General features: G+C 41.4%; 1 protein-coding gene across 3 annotated transcripts in view; it reads right to left on the bottom strand.

Moving 5' to 3' along the window:
- Nucleotides 1-18,557, bottom strand: part of FGGY (FGGY carbohydrate kinase domain containing) — a 2,391,991-nt gene that overhangs the window by 674,504 nt on the left and 1,698,930 nt on the right. For all 3 annotated transcript variants that reach the window (XM_044085530.1, XM_044085531.1, XM_044085532.1), the window contains one exon: nucleotides 18,390-18,510. In XM_044085530.1, the coding sequence (XP_043941465.1) occupies nucleotides 18,390-18,510 (121 nt within the window). The remainder of the gene's footprint in view (nucleotides 1-18,389; nucleotides 18,511-18,557) is intronic.

Raw genomic sequence — 18,557 nt, 5'->3', positions numbered from 1 at the left:
TTTTATCATATTGGACATCAGACATCAAACATTTGTTGTTCTACAGCTCTGATTATGAATGACTAACATAGTATATTTTTGGCCCATCTTGTTGTCTAAATGACCTGGTTCTTATAGAAGATATGTGCAACATCCAGATACATTAAAAAGAAGTTATGTACTCACCATAACGTTCCATGTGAGTTGTTCATCTCGCCTTCATTCTTACAGATGGGTTGGCCTACTACAAAGCTCAAGGTCTTCAGACAGCTCGAGGCCAAGTCCCTATCCCATGATGTACCTTGAGTTACCTCAGATCTTGTTTGCTGCGTTTAATAATACCATGTGTCATTCTATCACTCTTTAGGAAAAGAAAACATAGAAAGACTGAGCAACCAGGATAAAACTAGTATCTTAGTCCTCTAAAAATCCTGTAGGGGGTGGGAAGTAAGAATGAAGGCGAGATGAACAACTCACATGGAACGTTATGGTGAGACTTCTTTATGTGAAGTTGTTCTATCTCGCCGTTCATTCTTACAGATGGGTAGCGTTCTAAGCACCATCTTTCTTGGGTGGCTCACGGGAGTATGTTTTTCAGGACAGTAGAACCAAAGGAGGCCCTGTCCCTGGAGGCCTTATCTACTTTATAATGAGTGATAAAGGTATGAGGTCTTGTCCAAGTGGCTGCTGCACAAATGTTGTCTATAGGAAGCCTAGCAGAAAAGGCAGAAGATGTAGACACTGCTCTGGTAGAATGAGCCTTAATTCTGTGTTGTAAAGGTAAATTGGCAGCTGAATAAGTGAAGGTGATACACTCAGATAACCATCTAGATAGTGTTGTTTTTGCCACTGGCATACCTTTCAAAGAATCTGAAAAGGAAACAAAAAGTTGTTCTGCTTTTCTGAACTCTTTTGTTCTATCCAGGTAAAATCTCAGCTGTCTATGAACATCAAGTTTGTGCAGCATATACTCTAAGTTGTTGGTGTGTTTGGGGAAGAAAACTGGTAAATCTATGATCTGGTTAAGGTTAGCTTCAGTACAAACTTTACGTAAAAATGAAAGATTTGCTCACAGGGACACTCTGTCAGCATGGAAAATCAAATATGGAGGCTTTATGGACAAGCCTTGTAGCTCTGATACTCTACGGGCAGACGTGATGGCTACTAAAAAGATAGTCTTCCAAGACAAAAATTTCAAATCACATGAGAAAGCTGGCTCAAAAGGTGGGAGAATAATGCGTGAAAGCATAACATTTAGGGTCCATGGGGTATAAGGGGATTTCACAGGTGGTCTGAGATGGAAGGTCCCTTTGAGAAAGGCTTTGGATAGCTTGTGTGACATTATGTTCAATCCTTCAAAACCAAGGTGAAAATTAGAGATGGCGGCAAGTTGCACCCGAACTGTAGCTGCCGCAGCTCCTTTACTGAAAAGTATAGTCAAAAATTCTAATATAGAGGAAATGGGGGCTTGGTAGGGAATCAATGTTATTTTGAGAAGCCCATATAGAAACTCTTCTCCATTTGCTAAGGTATAACTTCCTAGTAGAGGACTTATGAGAAGATATTAAAATATGTTGAATTTTGTTTGAAAGGTTATGGAACCTGGCTATGTTGGGAATTGGAGCAGCCAAGCTGTCAATTTTAGGGACTGAAGAAGGGCTGACAAATGCGTCAGAAGGTCTGGAACTGGGTCCAGAACCCAAGGCTCTTCCAACAGATGAAGTCGACGGAAGGGGAACTAAATCCGATGAGGCCAATGAGGGGCTATTAGAATGATGGTCCTTCCCAGGGCTATCGCTTTCTGTAATACTTTGGGTATCAAGGGAATTGGTGGGAATGCATAGAGGAGACCTGGAGGCCAATTGTGTACAAGTGCGTCCCTTGGAGCATCTCCCGGAGGGGTAATCAGGCAAAGTAGCTTCTACATTTTGTGTTCATGTAGGAAGTAAAAAGGTCACAGCAAGGCTGGCCCCACCTGTGGAATATTCTCTCCGCTATCTCTTTTTTGAGGGAACCACTCGTGAGACAAAAAAATTGCCCTGCTCAGTTTGTCTGCCATCACGATTGATTTCCCCGTGATGTGCGTTGCTATCAGAATGTACTGGGTGGATGTAGCCCACTGCCATACTCTTAGAGCCTCGCGACAAAAGGGGTAGGACCTGGTTCTTCCTTCTTTGTTCAAGTACCAGACCACTGATATGTTGTCCGTCTGAACAGCAATTGTCCCCAGAGGGAGAGAGTCCTGAAAGTACTGCAATGCCAAAAGTACTGCTCTCATCTCCATGACATTGATATGCAGATGTGTCTCTTGTTCGGTCCATGTGCCTTGGGCTGTTCTTCCCTGAAAATGCCCCCCCATCAGGGAAGTGTCCATGGTCACTGTGACCACTGGTGAGGGTAGGATAAAAGGACGACCTATCATTTCATGAAGAGAGGTCAACCATCACCAAAGATCCTTTTTGCATGTGTTTGTCACAATTATGAGATGAGACATTGGGAGCTGTTGATAAAACCACGGAGTGAATAGTAGCCATTGTAGAATCCGCATGTGCATGCGACCCAATGGTATCGCTATTATTGCAGCTGCCATCATGCCTAACAGCTTTAGCACTTCTGATGGTTTGGAGCAATGTCTCTGGATATGATGTTCTGGACCTGCTGATGAAGTAGTAAAACTCTTTCTGCTGGGAGACCAAAGGGCAGGGCTCGAAACTGGTAATGACTGGCTCCCAGCTGGAAGCACAGATGACCCCTGGATGGTCTGGCCATTTTTATATGGTAGTACACATCCTGTAAATCTAACGAGCACATCCAATTGTCTTTCCCTAAGAAGCGAAGTATCGACTGAAGCGTGGCCATCTAGAACTTCTCTTTCTTGACAGATCTGTTTAGTCTGCTGAGGTCCAAAATAGGTCTCCAGTCCTCTGTCTTTTTTGGAACTAAAAAGAATCTTGAGTAAGTTCTGGATCCTATCTGATCTGCTGGGACTGCTTGGATGACTCTTTTTCTTAGCAACATTTGGACCTCTACTGTTGCTTGTTCCCTGTAACTGGGTGGAACGTCCGGGATTTTTGTTGTCAATGGAGGGGGAGTGGCGAAAGGAATGAAATATCCTCTGGAAACTATACTTTGTACCCAGTTGTCATTTATTTTGAGCCAGCCATCTGGATAGAAAGATAAGCGACCCCCGACTGCCTCCAGAGCAGGACAGTCAGGCCTCCTTTCAGGCCACTGGTAGGGCTTCCCAAAGAACTGGTCTCTGTCGCCCTGATTTTGCTGACCTCCTCTGCCACAAGGGTGGCATCTTCCATTACTGCCCCCTCCTCTGCCCCTGGAGGGGGGTTCACCACATGTGTCCAGAAAGGCTCCTTGTGCTTTTCGGAACCACATCTTTCCTCCCTTCTAAACCTTGGGGTAGAGTCTAGTAGGGGTGGAAAAACAGATTCTGACGGCAGACAGAGTCTTTCCTTCCTGCTCACACCTGGTCAAAGTTTCCTTAACTTTGGGCCCGAAAAGGGACGAGCCATCAAAAGGGGTGTTGACAAAGGATGACTTAAAGGGCTCCGTGAAGGAACACAAGCGCATCCAGGAATGTCTTCTGAGAGCAATTCCTGTACCCGCTGCCCTACTAGTTTCATCAATGGCATATGAAATGAGGCGCATGGATGAGTTCACTATGGAATTGAGGGTGGCAAGCTGGGAGGCGACTTTGTCTGAAGCTCCTGCAGCTACTGTACCCTGAAGAGTATCTCCAAGCTCTTTTAGGAGGTCTCTTTGCAGTCTCATAAAATGTGTGAGATAGTTCAGTGAATGCATTGCAAAAGTCACTGAACTGTACATGCACTGCCTGTATCTATCCATGATCCTCGAGTGTCTGTTAGGAGGATGGATAGAGGAAGAAGTCTCTGACATTTCCTTTTTGGTGGCTGCCGCCACGACCATGGCATCAACTGGCACTCCCTTGGTGAGAAAGGACTTATCCTGGGGGGCAGAAATAAATTTATTGGGCCTCCTAGGGACAGGCTCTATGGTGTCCGGAGACTCCCACTCCCTTCGTGAGACCAGCTCCATGATCTCATCGAAGGGCGGAGACACCCAAGAGGTGGAGGGTTGAGAACCGAAAGCCTTCAGGAGAACTGACTCACCTTCAGTAGGGTTAGTGGACTTCCAGCCACCCCCTCTGCCTTAGGATTTCTAATATCTCAGCAAATGAGATATCTTCAGAGGGGGACCATGGGGACCCTTCTGATTCATCTAAGTTGGTATCAGACGTGAGAGGCTCCTGTGAGGAGTCTAGATGCTTCCTCTTGCAAATTCTATTCCTGGGAACCTCATCAGTGGAAACTTCTGGTGAGGCCACGGAAGAGCAGGGGCCACCCAGTGGGGCTTCCTGAGGCTCAGGGTCTCTATGCTTCAAAAGGATCTGTGAGGCAGAAGTGGACACAGGTGCTTTTGGGGAGGAGGCAGTTGTACCTGAAGTTGTAGATGTCTTGGGGAACATCACTCACCTCATGCCTTCAAAGGCACCTCTGCTCCATTGAGAAGGAACCGCTGGATCCGAAGAAACCACCAATCCCCTCAGCACCAGAACAGTGGGCTCTGAACCAGAGGTAGGAGCAAATTCATCCAAGCCAAGGTCCCAAGAGGCAAAATTGGAGCTAACAGGTCAGTCCAACTATCCTCCCTGGATGTGACTGGTGAGTGTCGGCTCCTAGACTCTTCGATAGGCGTTGAGGAAGTCCGATTAAATGAAACTGATGGTACTGGAGCAGGCATTGGCTCTGAAGGCTCAACAATCATCAGGTCAAACTCCGACTCTGAAGGACCAATATGGTTCGGAGGAGGAAAAGAAGTCAATGGCATTACAGTTTTCGGCTCTGAAACCACTTGGGTCAGAGCCAATAAAAATTTAGCAAACGCTGGTGCCTGTAGCAACTTCTGCACCACAAGATCCACATCCAAACTGGATAGGCTGATCGAGGACCGAGATGAATGTATGGATGGAGGTACTGACTGAAGAATGGGAGACTTTAGTACTTTGGATACCGGTTCTAGGACTGGGGACCGGCTCTGAAAAGACACGATGCTTGGCTCCGAAGGCAGTGGAGCCGACGTCGACGTTTTTTAGATTTTGTCACATCAGAAGAAGCCTTAGAAGACTTGGGAGATTGACTAGATTTTTCCTGGTCACTCAAAGCTTCCTGAAATGAAGATTTTAGAAGTTCTCTGTCTATGACTTTTCTTTTTCTCTCGTGTAAAACTCTGGAAGAAAAAGAATGGCAAATGGAGCAGCTCTCTTGCAAATGCAAGGCTCCAAGACAATAAACACAATCAACGTGACTATCTGTCACAGACATCTTTTGTCCACATTTTGGACACTTTTTAAAGCCAGACTTAGGATGCTTGTCTTTCTCCTGGTCAGCCATTTTAAAGTCTACAGTATCAAAAAATCTAATGAACAGTAACAGAATGTAGTCTCAAAGATAATGCACATGCACACACAACTTTAGTAACTTAGGCTACTGTAATAAGCCCTAAACAACAAATGGGCTGTATAAGAAAAATTGTGAAGTAACTATAACTGTTCAAAAGCACTCACACACACTATGTCTAAAGTTTAAAGAATCTTAAACTACAATGCTATATAACTATTATAAAGGCACACCAAAGAAGGGAATGGAATATTAAAGGCCTATAAAAAAATGAAGGCCAAAAGGAGAAGAAATATCTAAACTAAGCTATTAAAGTTATACTATGAGAAACTATCACTAACTATGATAAGAAATATAAATTTTAGCAAAGTTATTAGAAAAAAAGCTATACTGGCCCGAGCTGTGCTAGGAAACCTCTGATCTATTGCAGCAGCAATCTAGATCTAGGGTGACTCAAGCTGCATCATGGGATAGGGACTTGGCCTCGAGCTGTCTGAAGACCTCAAGCTTTGTAGTAGGCCGACTTGGAGCTGAGGATCGTCTCTGAACCCATCTGTAAGAATGAATGGCGAGATAGAACATCTTCACATCTACCATTATGAGATGGATCCATGAAAGCAGTGACATGCGTTTCCCATGTCATGAAATATTTTTATACAAATGAAAAAAAGTACTGCAGAAAATTTGCCAAATAATACAATTAGCAGTGAAACTTTCTTGAAAATGAAATCAAAGAGGTAAAAGAGCAATCCTTAAAATTATTGCAGTAACAAACCAAGACTTATTGCTGTCCTCCATTTGAAAAGAACAGAGTATGCTAACTTTCTCCCTTATGCTCTTATTATTTTTCCCTTTTTCCATCCATCCATCCATCCATCCATTTTTTAAACCATTTGTTCTGGAAATATGATGGTAGCAATATAAGCAGAGTAGACCAGATATCCCAGTCCTCAGGTCATCTGCTGGAAACCTCATGTTCTTATGCAAACTAGGAGACATAATCCCTCTAGTATCTCCTCTGTCTGTCCCAAAAGTCTCTTCTAGTAGTCTATGCCTGTTAAACCTCCATCATACCAAATGGGGTCTATATTAGTTCCCTGAAAGTTATTTTCAGTGAACACCTCTTCATCGACCCATATTCAGCAAAAATAACTTCCACAATTCACTGAATCTTCCAAAGGCAATTAAGTAGTTGGCCAGCTATACAACTTTTCCCCACTGTAGTGCAATCTCAGAGTTGGTATATAGTTAGGGGGTGTGGGGGGTGAAGACCCTCACTTGGGAGGGTTTGATATAGTTAGTTGTGCGCTCCGTTGCGCTGCAGGGCTAGAAAATGTGCTCAGAACACAGCCACTACAAACAAACAACCAGGCCCAGAAGCAGCAATCCTGAGTCAGGACTATGCTACAGCTACTACTATTTTAGGCAGAAACTACTGCAGAAATGTTTACCACAGTAGAAAAACAGCAGTTAAGACACTAAATAAAAGTTTTAAACAAAAAAGAGCAAAGAGAATCTAGAGAATGCTTTTAACTGCAAACAAATCGGTTGTATGATACACAACTTGCCAGGAATATCAGAACAAACAGATGCTTAACAAATGGAGAAAATTTCCAGTTAATACCTTTCAAACAGAGAAAATGGCTAAAAAAGTTTTACAAACAGAGAAAACAGTAACTAAAATGATTTAAAAGGCCCAGTGAGGCAGATAATTACAGTACAACAGTGCAGATTCATTTATAGTAATAAAATGGAGTAAAAAAGTTGGCAGCAGACAATAAAAAGTACAATAAATGGTAAGAATAAGCAATACATATTAAAAATAAGCAAGAAAACAGGCAACTTTATGTTTTTTAGGATGCTCAGAAGCCTCTAGTCATCTGATATCTCAGCACAGATTTGTGGCTGTAGCCTTCCTCTGTTTAGCTGAGTAATGCGCACAGATTCTAATGTGTCATTCTGAGACAATCTCCACTTTTATGTCAGGTCAAAAATCAACTCTCTTAAATTATCAGATTCTCTACTCCTACACACACACACACACACACACACACACACACACACACACACACAGTCTGTCTGTGAGGTATATGTGACAGATCTGTGAAAAAATGAACTGCAGAATGCAACCTTTTTTCACATTTAGATTTTTGGAAATACTACAGGAACACACTTGCTCGCTGCCATTTGCTCAAAAAGGCAAGCGCATGAACTCCTACTAACTTGCTCTGCCTTAACTACTTAGCCCCCCCCCCCAACACCTTATCCTATAATAATGTATAGCTCTACCAGAACCCTAACTCTAATCTTAAAACTCCCTCCCATTATCTAGTCCTAAAAATCAATTCTTGCTCCCTAAACTGAAAAAACCCTAACTGCTACCCAACCCTAAGACTCCCTTCCTGCTCTCTAATTCTCAGGATGAGGATAAACTAGAAATTGAGTGGGAATCCTGGTGAGGAAGAGAATTCAGAAGACAGAGAGGGATGTCATCACAATTAGTGGCAGACACAAGACAATCAGACTCCAGTGTAAGGTTAGGGCACTATTCATAATCTCAGCCAATGACCCACAGCAGGGTAATGATAGGAAGGAAAAAGTGCATTCAGGCAGCAGCTACAAGACAATATGAGCTGGGGGACCTGAATGCATATATCGGGACAGACAACAGGATATCAGGTCCACATGGGTGGAAAAACAGGAATAAAGAAAGAGAGGCCATTATAGAATTCTGTCTGGCAAATGGCTTGATGGTGGGCAACATGTGATTCAGCAAAAGAGACAGCCACAAGATCACATATAAGAATGACCAACATGCCTCTCAGGTAGACTTCCTCCTAGTAAGGAAAGGCCACTGGAGTAGAATTAGTGATTGAAAAGTCATCCCTAGTGAAACAGTCAGTCCGCAGCATAAACCACTGATTGCCACAATCAGCTGCAAGCAGTGGTCAGAGAAGGTTCTAAGGTCAACCGAGACTAGGCTGAAGACCTGGATGTTTGAAGAGAAAGCACAAGAGTTAAAAAAAATACTCAGGGCTCCAGAACCTCAGGAAGAAGAGGAAATTGGTGGAGTGGAGGAAGAATGGCAGCCTCTCAAAACAACATGTATGAGGACTACAGAACAGATATATAGTCAAGTCAGATATGGAATTCAGATAAGTAAGGAAAGCTGGTGGTAGAATGCAAAAGTCTGGGAAGTCATCAAAAAAAAAGAAAAAGTGCAGGAAAAAGTGGGAGATAGAAAAGATGGACCAGACTAAGAAGGAATACTGGTTGGATAACAGAGGCTAAGATTGGAGATGAAATAGCAGAGAACAACTTATCAAAGACACTCTACCAGCTTCTGCAAAGTGACAAAACAGATAGCACAAAGCAACTCTATCAGGTTGCAAGACAAAGACAGAAAGATAAAGAATACATACAGACAGACACACTTTGGAAGGGATGCAAGCAACAACCTGCTTAAAGTCCACAGACATCAAAGGCAGGTGGAAGTACTTCCAGCAACTTCTTAATTAAGAAAACCCCACAGAATCTATACTGCCACAGACACTGTCTACAATGAAAGAAGAAGAGGAGCCCACTCTAAAAGAAGTAAGAACAGCACTAAGAAAAATGAAGTCAGGGAAAAGTAGCAGGCTCAGATGAAGTCATAGCAGATGTGATTGAAATGTTGGGGGAGATAGGGGAGAAATGGCCCTTGAGGTGCTCACAGCAGCATGGAGATAAAGGCATATCTCAGATGACTAGAGAATATGTTAAAGTAAAAAAAAAAAAATCAAAAAGTAAATTTATTGTCATTCGGAACATACACAATGCACAGCTGAATGAAATTTCGTTTCTCCAGCTCATGTACAAAAAACAGAAAAGCACAGAAACAAAAAACACATGCACATCAATGACAACAGTTACAACAAAGGTACAGAAAACAAAGAAGGCACAAAGCTTCAACCAACCTCAATCTCCATCAAACCAGTCTATCCACATCGCAACCATCTTCCTCTCCAACACCAGCATCTACTAAGTCCAATACAGTCCCCTCTGACACCATGCATGATGTAAACAAATACCAGGCAGACAAAAAAATCAGGCAACCACCACTACCTGAGGGCTTTAACGGCCACAGCAAGCCCAATGATCTCCCAACAATCCAATCTTCCACACTGTAACAGTCACCCCTCCATCTCAGACACCATTAGCAACTACCCACTCAAAACTGGATCTTTGCGACCAATACCTCTGATCCTTTTAAAATCAAACCTGGCTACCAAATCTGGCCTCCGTTTTCATTTTTCTCCTTCCGCATTCTTCCCTCACATAGATTCACCACTGAAGGCCCAAAACTTACTTGTTCAGATCAACGATATAACAGCAAAGCAAACACAACACCATGGACATCGCGGCACTCGCCACGCCAAATGGACCACCTAGCGAGCTACAATTCCCTAAAACACAAATGTACATTGAGAGCTGAAGAGGCCGCTGCCACTCAAGGCGCCGCCATCTTAATCTTCACATAAACAAAATATGCATACTACAGCCAGTGTACAAGGACAAAGGGGACATCCACAAATGTAAGCAATATAGTGTTATCATACTCCTGTCACACTGCATGAATATTTTGGACAGTGTGATTGATAAACTTGAAAAATATATCTGTGTGAGCTACTTGCCAGAACTCATATTAGAATATGAGCCTGATCAATAGCATACCAACAAGATGCTCGTGTGCCTGGGTTCGAGACAGTAGTCATCGAAGTGGTTCAAAGTACCAAACTGCTAGATGTCATCACAGATGACAACCTAACATTTGACCTACATATCCACAGTAACATCAGGAAAACACACCAAAAGCTAGGTATTCTCAATAACAACAACATGTTCCTTAATTTCACTGCAAAAAAAGGCCCTAGCCTCATTCTTCCTGCTACCTTCCCTCTTATATGGTGCTCCTATCCTTACTAACGTCCATTCCTCCCTGAAAACCAAACTAGATTCTTGCTACAAAAAGGTTGCTAAATTTGTAACAAATAAATTCTCATCCCATCACTGCTCATCCCTACGTCAATTAAACTGGTTTGAACTTCCACACCATCTCACTTATCTACAACTAGCTACCACACATAAAGTCATACATAATCCTTCATTCTGCCCTTCTCTTTCTTCCCTGCTAGTCACGTATCACCTAAACAGACCTCTGAGATATAAAAACAAAATTCTGCTGAAAGTAGATAAGCCAAATCACTCAAATGGTCAGATGCTCTACTCTTTCACTGCCTCAAAACTATGGAACTCCCTCCCATCTTCTATCAGAACCAACAGTAATCCTGCCTTCTTTAAGATTTCCCTCAGGCAACACCTCTTCTGCCTCTAGCATTGCACCTGTGTCACTACAACACTCTCTAAAATGTGACTCCTTTCACTATCAAACCTACCTTATTCCATCTTATACCTGTACTCTCTTCCATCTCTCACTTACCATCCACTCCTTTCCATTATCTTTGAGGGGATGTTGATAAGGATTTTTAACTAGCAATGAAGGAATAGTTGGATTTGATAAGTGGGATTTGGATCTCCAGGAGCTCCAACCTAGGATTATACATAATGTATTAGATGACATGACAGTGTTTCTGATAAATACAGATATTCTCCCATAGTTAACCAACGGCCTGAAGGCATGATGACTAGTAAGCCTTGCTACAGAAGGAACATTGTCACTGCATTGAGACAATGTCTCAATAACTATACAAATATGAATGTGTTTGAGTTTCAGGAGGGTCTCAGGTTCTGGCATCTTTATGTTTAGACTCCTGGTATTGGGTAGTGCCACCACATTGTTGTCCAGATTTGGGTTTGAGTTGTCTATATTAGGAATGTCCAGTAGGAATACTTTGCCTAAAAAAGGCACTATGGGGACAGCAAAGGTTTTAGCCAGTATGTTGAAGCCCTGATATGAGAGATGTAAGCCAACTCTGGCAAAACACAGGCAGTATTACCTACCATCTCATTCCAGGTTGACATGTTTTGGATCCCAGTATAATAAATACTTAGCCCAGTGTTAAAGCCGGTTATCCTGTCTTACCTTGGTATCTAGGTATTATTCTTGGTGATGGTAAGATAATACGCATGACCTGTGCCTTTCCTAGCTTTAATAAATGCATAGGAAATTCCATCATGTCTCTCAGCATGTCCCACTCTGTGGAGAACCTCAAATAATTCCCTCCCATATAGGCCACTACAAGGTTGTACTCATACTCGTCTGGTTTATGGGACCTTAAGGCCCTTGTGACAGCAATGATCCTGGCACTGGACGAAAAGCTTAAAGTCACACTGTTCTCATTCAGTCAAGTGAGTACAAAGTCTACGACCCTAAGAGTTGCTTATGACTAAGACATTTTCCTGTGTGGCAGCACTTAGTGAGTCTAACAAGCTTAGGCCTGCTTTCCTGATGATGCTTGGATGATCTGTGTGGAGTTGCAACATGTCTGACTGGAGAAGGAGCAGAGCAGGAAGCTGTTGAAGACTGGGGGGGGGGGGGTGGAGGGTGAGAGAGGTACTTAGTGATCTAAAAAGGGCAATTTTTTAAAACTGTTTACTACCACAACATATGTTCACTTGGAGGACATTTTTAAGCTTAACCAATTTCCCTTTTCGTGCTTGAATTAACATTTCCTGATTGGTCTTACCTATCCCATGGCTGATAATTGTATATTAGCCCTAGTAAGAATAAATGTGATCATGCTATAGATAACTTGAGGGGACCCATGTAAGGGATGCAGCATTTAGGAACTGCCTCTATTCATTAGTGGCACGAGGAGCAATCCTGGAGTACATTTTCTATTACCCATCCTTAGATCCAAGTTGCATTTGAATATGGACATGGATGAGTTTGGTTTTACTTGAATGGACACTATGTTCTGGAATAGTGGTAGCCTCTGTAATATATAGCCATCTCTTCACAACATTCAATTTAGATACCTGGACTGAGTATTTCTAATGCCATTTGACTTGGTGATGTTCAGTAGGGTCATCTGTATTAGGTTGGAGGATGCCTTGTAAGCCAGACACGTCACCTCAAGAACTCTGCAGGATACTGACTATAGTGATAAATCTTTGAGGTGGTCCATGCAAGACCTATTATTTAAGACTTGTATCCCTTTAGCAAGGTATCTCTGTGGATATTCCAATTGTTGCATGGGTCTGTACAGATACATGCCAAAGTAAGCATTATACAAAATGAGTGACCTAATGAGGGCTTTTTAAAGGGCAACAATAACATCTCTAGTCACAATCAATTTGTTTATAAGCTGTGTAATATAGAAAGACTTTCTTATGACTCTGGGCATATGTTGGTCAAAAGTTAGGTCACTGTACACACAAGTTACCAAATGCCAAACAACTGGGTCAGTTCTCAGGGGGCATTGTCAATTTGGCAGTTCCCTGGATTAGATGACTTCCCAAAGGATAGTATAATGCATTTCTTGGAGTTTCATTTCAATTCATGATTCTGGTACCAGTATTGTTTGGGACAAACCTTCCTGCATGATGGTTGTCATTTGGGGATTCAATAACTGCTCCTAGTCTGCAGTCATCTCAAACTTAGTCGGCCAAAGCCCTTTGGTATTTCCTTTTACAGTTGAGATGTACATGCCGAACAGAAAAAGTCGCAGCACCGAACCCTGGGGGACTCCATTGGTGACTGGTCTCTTTCCCTATTTTGATCTCCTGCATCCTGTGAGCAAGCATACATGTTTGCGTTCTTTGATTCACCTTCCTGGTTTATTAACCTGATTGTATTAAATTATATTTCTTGTATAATACAGCACCACTTGTAAGAACGTGTTTTAAATTTGTAGTTCGGAAGTCTTCTAGTAAGCAATGAAACAAAATGTATGAACCAATAATGAAAAAACTACCTATTTCAGAAAATTTCAACTATTAAAGGCCACTCAAACTTCTGTCATTACAATCCACCAATATTAGTAAATATGCAGAATCTCTGCAGAAGTTGTTGTTTCTTTCAGCTTTTCCCGGTTAGGGGTCGCCACAGCGGAACTCCGGTCCGCTAATGATTGGTAGTTGCTTTTTACGTGCCGAGTTACCAGCCCTGACGCACAACCTTCAACGAAGGTACGCCCATTCACGCATGTCTCCACGCAGAAGACGCTCTAGCTGAAAATCGAACCGGACAGCGTCTTACTGTGAGGCGACAACACTACCGCAGCACCACCACCGCGGGTATAGAATCTCTGCAGAAGTAAGTCATCTAAATAATTCCATATTGAAAGGATCTGTAACCAATGAAGAGGTTGCTGCTAGCAAACACCTTTATATTTCATTGTTTTATCTACAAATAAAGTGCATGTTGCCCTTGAAGAATAAATTCCCTATTCTACATTAAAAAATGATAAGCTAGTAATTTTGCAATGGGGAATGGATGGCAAACTGAAGACAGGTTCATAGTTACTGGGTAACTCCTCCAAAGGAAAACATTCATAGGACTGCAGCATCCACTCCCTTTAAAGTACAACACAGTACAGTATCAGCGATTCATCTGCATACTATGGGAGGAGAACCCATAGCCTTCTGCATCTAGAGCAAGTATACTACCTCTGTTGTGCTACTAACAATGCAAACAGCTTAGCATAAGTAGCACTAAACTTCTCTTCCCCTGAAGCTCTCAGCTCCTTGTGAAATCCACTTGACACTCAACTAAATCTCTCAACTTTGCAGCACAAGAACTCTGGAAAAAGCCAACATTTATCTGGGGGGGGCAAAGGCCCAAAACCAGGGACACATTTTAAATATTGGTTGTGTAATCTTAGAATGTTGCTAATATAAAGTGTTTTGTGTTACCATGTGTTTCCTGAAAGATAGGAAGACTGAAACTTAAAGGGCTATCATTATTTAGTGAATTCAGTTCTTACTGATTTTCTAGGAAACCACAAATTTTAAGAGGAATAGACCAAAAGTATGAGACAAATATTATGTGAAAATCTGGACAGTTGAGAGCTATGGACTCAACTCCCTGAACCACAAGTAGTGGTATGTGTAGAGAATTCAGGCTGCTGTTTGTGTCTGAGTAACACTAACCACTGGGTGTACCTAAATGGGGCATTTTGCACACAGACTGACACAGACAGACACACACACACACACACACACACACACACACACACACACACACACACACACACACACACACAATGTAGCAGCATAACCTCTGCAAATAAAATAAATAAACTCTCCTTACCAGTATAACTCTGGCTCTGGCAGCACAAACGGAACAGCGGCAGCATAACTGCTGTAACACAGAGCAATAAGAGAACAATAACAGCTAGTTTAGTTAGTTTACCTTCTGCACGTGAATCCATGTTAGCGTGAAAACTCCATTAATTTTTCCCTGACAGGTCTTGCAGCTGTAAAAGTGGAGGGGGGGATTCCCCTCCCCCCTGGATCTATGGTTCCAGCACCCATGAGAAGGAACAGGTGTTGCCTTGTGCACTGAAGGCAGAGATCTTCTAGAGTGTGTTCTAGGAGGCTTTGGCAAATTTTTCTTTATAGCCTCAGCATAAGTTATGGACTTAGTGGTGTGTTGTAACTGATATGTTGTTGTGGACATATGCTGCTTACTATCAGTTGATTGATGTGAAAGGTTTGCCTTCATGCTTCTTAAATATTTACACCTCTTGCAACTGGTAGAAGCACTGAACAGTCAGTAAGTATAAGGCAGTTATGACACTGCCTTAGAACACCAGATATAATCAGACTGGCCATGGATGAGGTAAGAGCAGACTGGTGAGCCATGTTTCCAGAGAGGGAAGGACTAGGGCTGGTCACCATACTCAGAGGTTGGAGGGCAACTACTATTAAAGACACTGAAGAACTGTGGATGAAGTATTTAGGGTGATACTCAGAAGTTAGGTTAGATGGTGACAAATCTTGTGATACTTAATGTAAAGACAGAATTACAATGCTAAATAGCGGTGATCACCTAATGGCTATTATCTGGTTACAGCTAATGCTGGTCTAACAACAGTCACACTCAGCTAGGAGTCAGTCTCTCTTTGCTCCTTTCTTACCAGAAGCAAAACAGCATTAATCCTAAGTTGATTGTTAAGAAGTAGGTGAGAGGCTCTTTGGTGATCAGCAGTCTTGACTCAGATATTGGATGGGCCTCTAGGTTTGCTGTAAACCTCTCCTGGTGCATGCCTTGGATAGCATGTATAGCACCACAAAACAGTTTAGCTACACAACTAGTTAGAAAAGTTCACTCTATACATTTCTCAATCAAATACCATCAGGAATCAATGTCTTATGTTTCTTTTCTCACCTGGTGTACAACAGTAGCACTAATCCCAAACTGGCTTCAAGGAAGCAGGTTTCACTCTCTCCAATGACACAGTGATCTGTAGTCTCTAAATTGTTTAGGAAATAGTGCTCCTTCTCTCATCAGGGACAAAACAGAACACTAATCTCATGTTCATTTCAGAGAAGTGATTTGTATGGTACACCTGATTCATAATTTTGCCCAGTTTGTGATTTTGAAAGAAGGATTGAAGAAAATGTATTAATACTGTACATTTTGTAGTGTGTGTGTACTAAGCAGTGGGAAATATGAACGTGAAGGTGAATTAATTTTGAACAATCTGGAAGGGGGGATCTTCCGAGTTTAAACATCTAGTACTCATGAGTTTGAGCAGACAAGGTGAGATTGAAAGGAGTTTCCAAAAATAAATGGGATGGAAGGGAAGAGCCTTTCAAGAATGACTGAATTTAATAGCATAACTGAGAAAGGGTTGGCGGTGAGAAAATTAGTCTCACAATAGCAGCTGTCACAGAGCAGAGTCAGTTCCAAAGATTAAAACATTTTGTGTTCTGCTTACCTTAGATAACAAATATTACTTTTCACTTAAACATAATCTCTTTATATTCAGAGTAGAGAGCAAAAAAAATCGCTAACTTGCCTTAACCGATTACTTTGAGAACTCAAAGAGAGAAAAAAACCCAACAAATGTAAAGTTAAAAATAGGAAATAAATAAAGAGTAAAACAATAGAAATGACGCAAAACTGCAAATCATAAATGAAAAATTCCAAAGTAGGTTCACAGCAGTAGCAGTCATAGATTTATGGTGGCTCTGCAGTACACAGAGAAGTACAGAAAAAGGTGCTATATATGCAAATGAATTAATCACTGCTCCTCATAAGAAAATCCAAAATCAATATTCACTTAAGTGAGACAAAGTCAGCTTTAAATAACTAAACGTTCAATTTCATGTTTTTTTAGGAAATTTTCAGTAGTAAAATACTACATCCCACCAATAGCTAATATAAACTGAAACAGCCCAACATTTTTGGTACAGTCTTCAAACTCAGCTAGACAATTGAGAATGTTATGAAAGACAACAACAAAACTACATTTTTTACAATGGTTACAGGCACTGTTGAATCTCACCATGTTCTAATCATAAAGAAGGAGCAATGTTAGTTTGATTAGGGAAATCCACTTTTAAGGATGTTTCTTGAATGAGTTCATGGATGCATAATGTACAGCCAACATTCTTTTAATCAAGTCTGAGTACTGAACAGGAACACAAGTTCATTCTTGGAATATGAAGCTTCTTCCCATGGGGGCCAAAGCATTACCCCTTGACTGTTGCATGGGACTTTTTCCCTGCAGTACCTTGCATAATATAATTCATTATGCGGTTGCTATGCCTTCAGGAAAGGTGCATTTCCTTCTCAGTCACCTCAGTCAGTATTTTACCAAGGTGCATTTTACTGATATTTACTTTTTCAGTGAAGAGGTCAAGCCCATTAATCAAATTTATATTACAGGGACTGCAGCTTGTGTGTGAAAAATGGAGTTTGTGGGGCAGGTCCAAAAACTCTGAAGTATGGATATGCGTAATTTGTACTACTCAAGTTTTATACATATCAAAAAAGGCTGTTTTTCATTAATAAGTTTTTAAAATAAATGAAACCATATGTTCAGAATCATTCTTACTTCATTTGTTTCTAAAATTCTATTTAGTACATGGGCAATGCCATTTTCACAAATATACTGACTTTCTTAAATATGAAAAAATATTTTAGAAAAATGATTACATATCAGTAAAGAATAACAACTGTTTTCATCCAAAAAGTGAATGAACTCTCATAACTGTTCTAGAGGCATTTAGCCGTTATACTTCAAATGCAATGGAAAGACAGCTTCATTATGCAGGCTCTACTCCACCTCTGGAATAAACATACCAAGTGTGTTAAGTAGTGCAATGCATTACCATAGTTTAACAAGAACCTGGATGACTGGATGGGTACTCGCATATATATCCTGATACTGACTGGCCTGGCCCTTCTTGAGAAAGGGGGTATAACCTGAGTATATCCTGATACTGACTGGCCTGGCCCTTCTTGAGAAAGAGGGTATAACCTGTGGGTGGTTCACAAAACTCAGTCGCCTTGTAACTCATAAGAATCCTATGAATCATTCTCATGACATTAAGCTGTGGTACAGCTATAGTAGCCAGATCATACTCTGTGAACAACATGCCACACTGCAGGCAATCCACTTCTGTCATTTATGCACAGTGTTTCTGGTTACTATAGTTAATGAGTTAGGAAGGAAGGGCACCAGCAACTAACCTGACATACAGTCAGACTCATATAAATGTATGAACGTTTACAAAGTTATCAAAATGTTTCCCACACCTGTGAATTTATAAAATCAAGTAAGCTCTGATGGCGTTATGCTAAACTGTGCAGCACAGAAGATGTGATAAGCAGTTACAAAACAGACAGAAACAGGACTCTGTAAAGTTATGACACTGACTGTTGCATTTAATCAAAATGTTTCAAATGACAAGGAAAAAGAAAGACATCTTTCAAAAAATACTAGCCTTTCCAAGAGCAAATTGTCTGACACCTAAAATAATAAAATAGTTGAATTATACTTTTCCACTCACTGTTTGGCTTACCAGTAACATCAGAATGAATCTGTACAAAGAGTGGGTTCTTGCTTAAGCCCCCACACATGAACAGAGAAGTTATTTTGTGCCCAGCGGCCTGCATTGTTTCTAGAATATGCCTTGTTCCCAACTAAAAAACAAAAGAAAGAAACATAAATCTATTATGATGACCTTACT

Source organism: Protopterus annectens, chromosome 10.part0, assembly GCF_019279795.1.
Source record: "Protopterus annectens isolate FY-2018-M chromosome 10.part0, PAN1.0, whole genome shotgun sequence".
Classification (NCBI taxonomy): domain Eukaryota; kingdom Metazoa; phylum Chordata; order Ceratodontiformes; family Protopteridae; genus Protopterus; species Protopterus annectens.
Note: the sequence above shows the minus strand (reverse complement) of the source record. Positions and strands in the feature narration are given on the sequence as shown.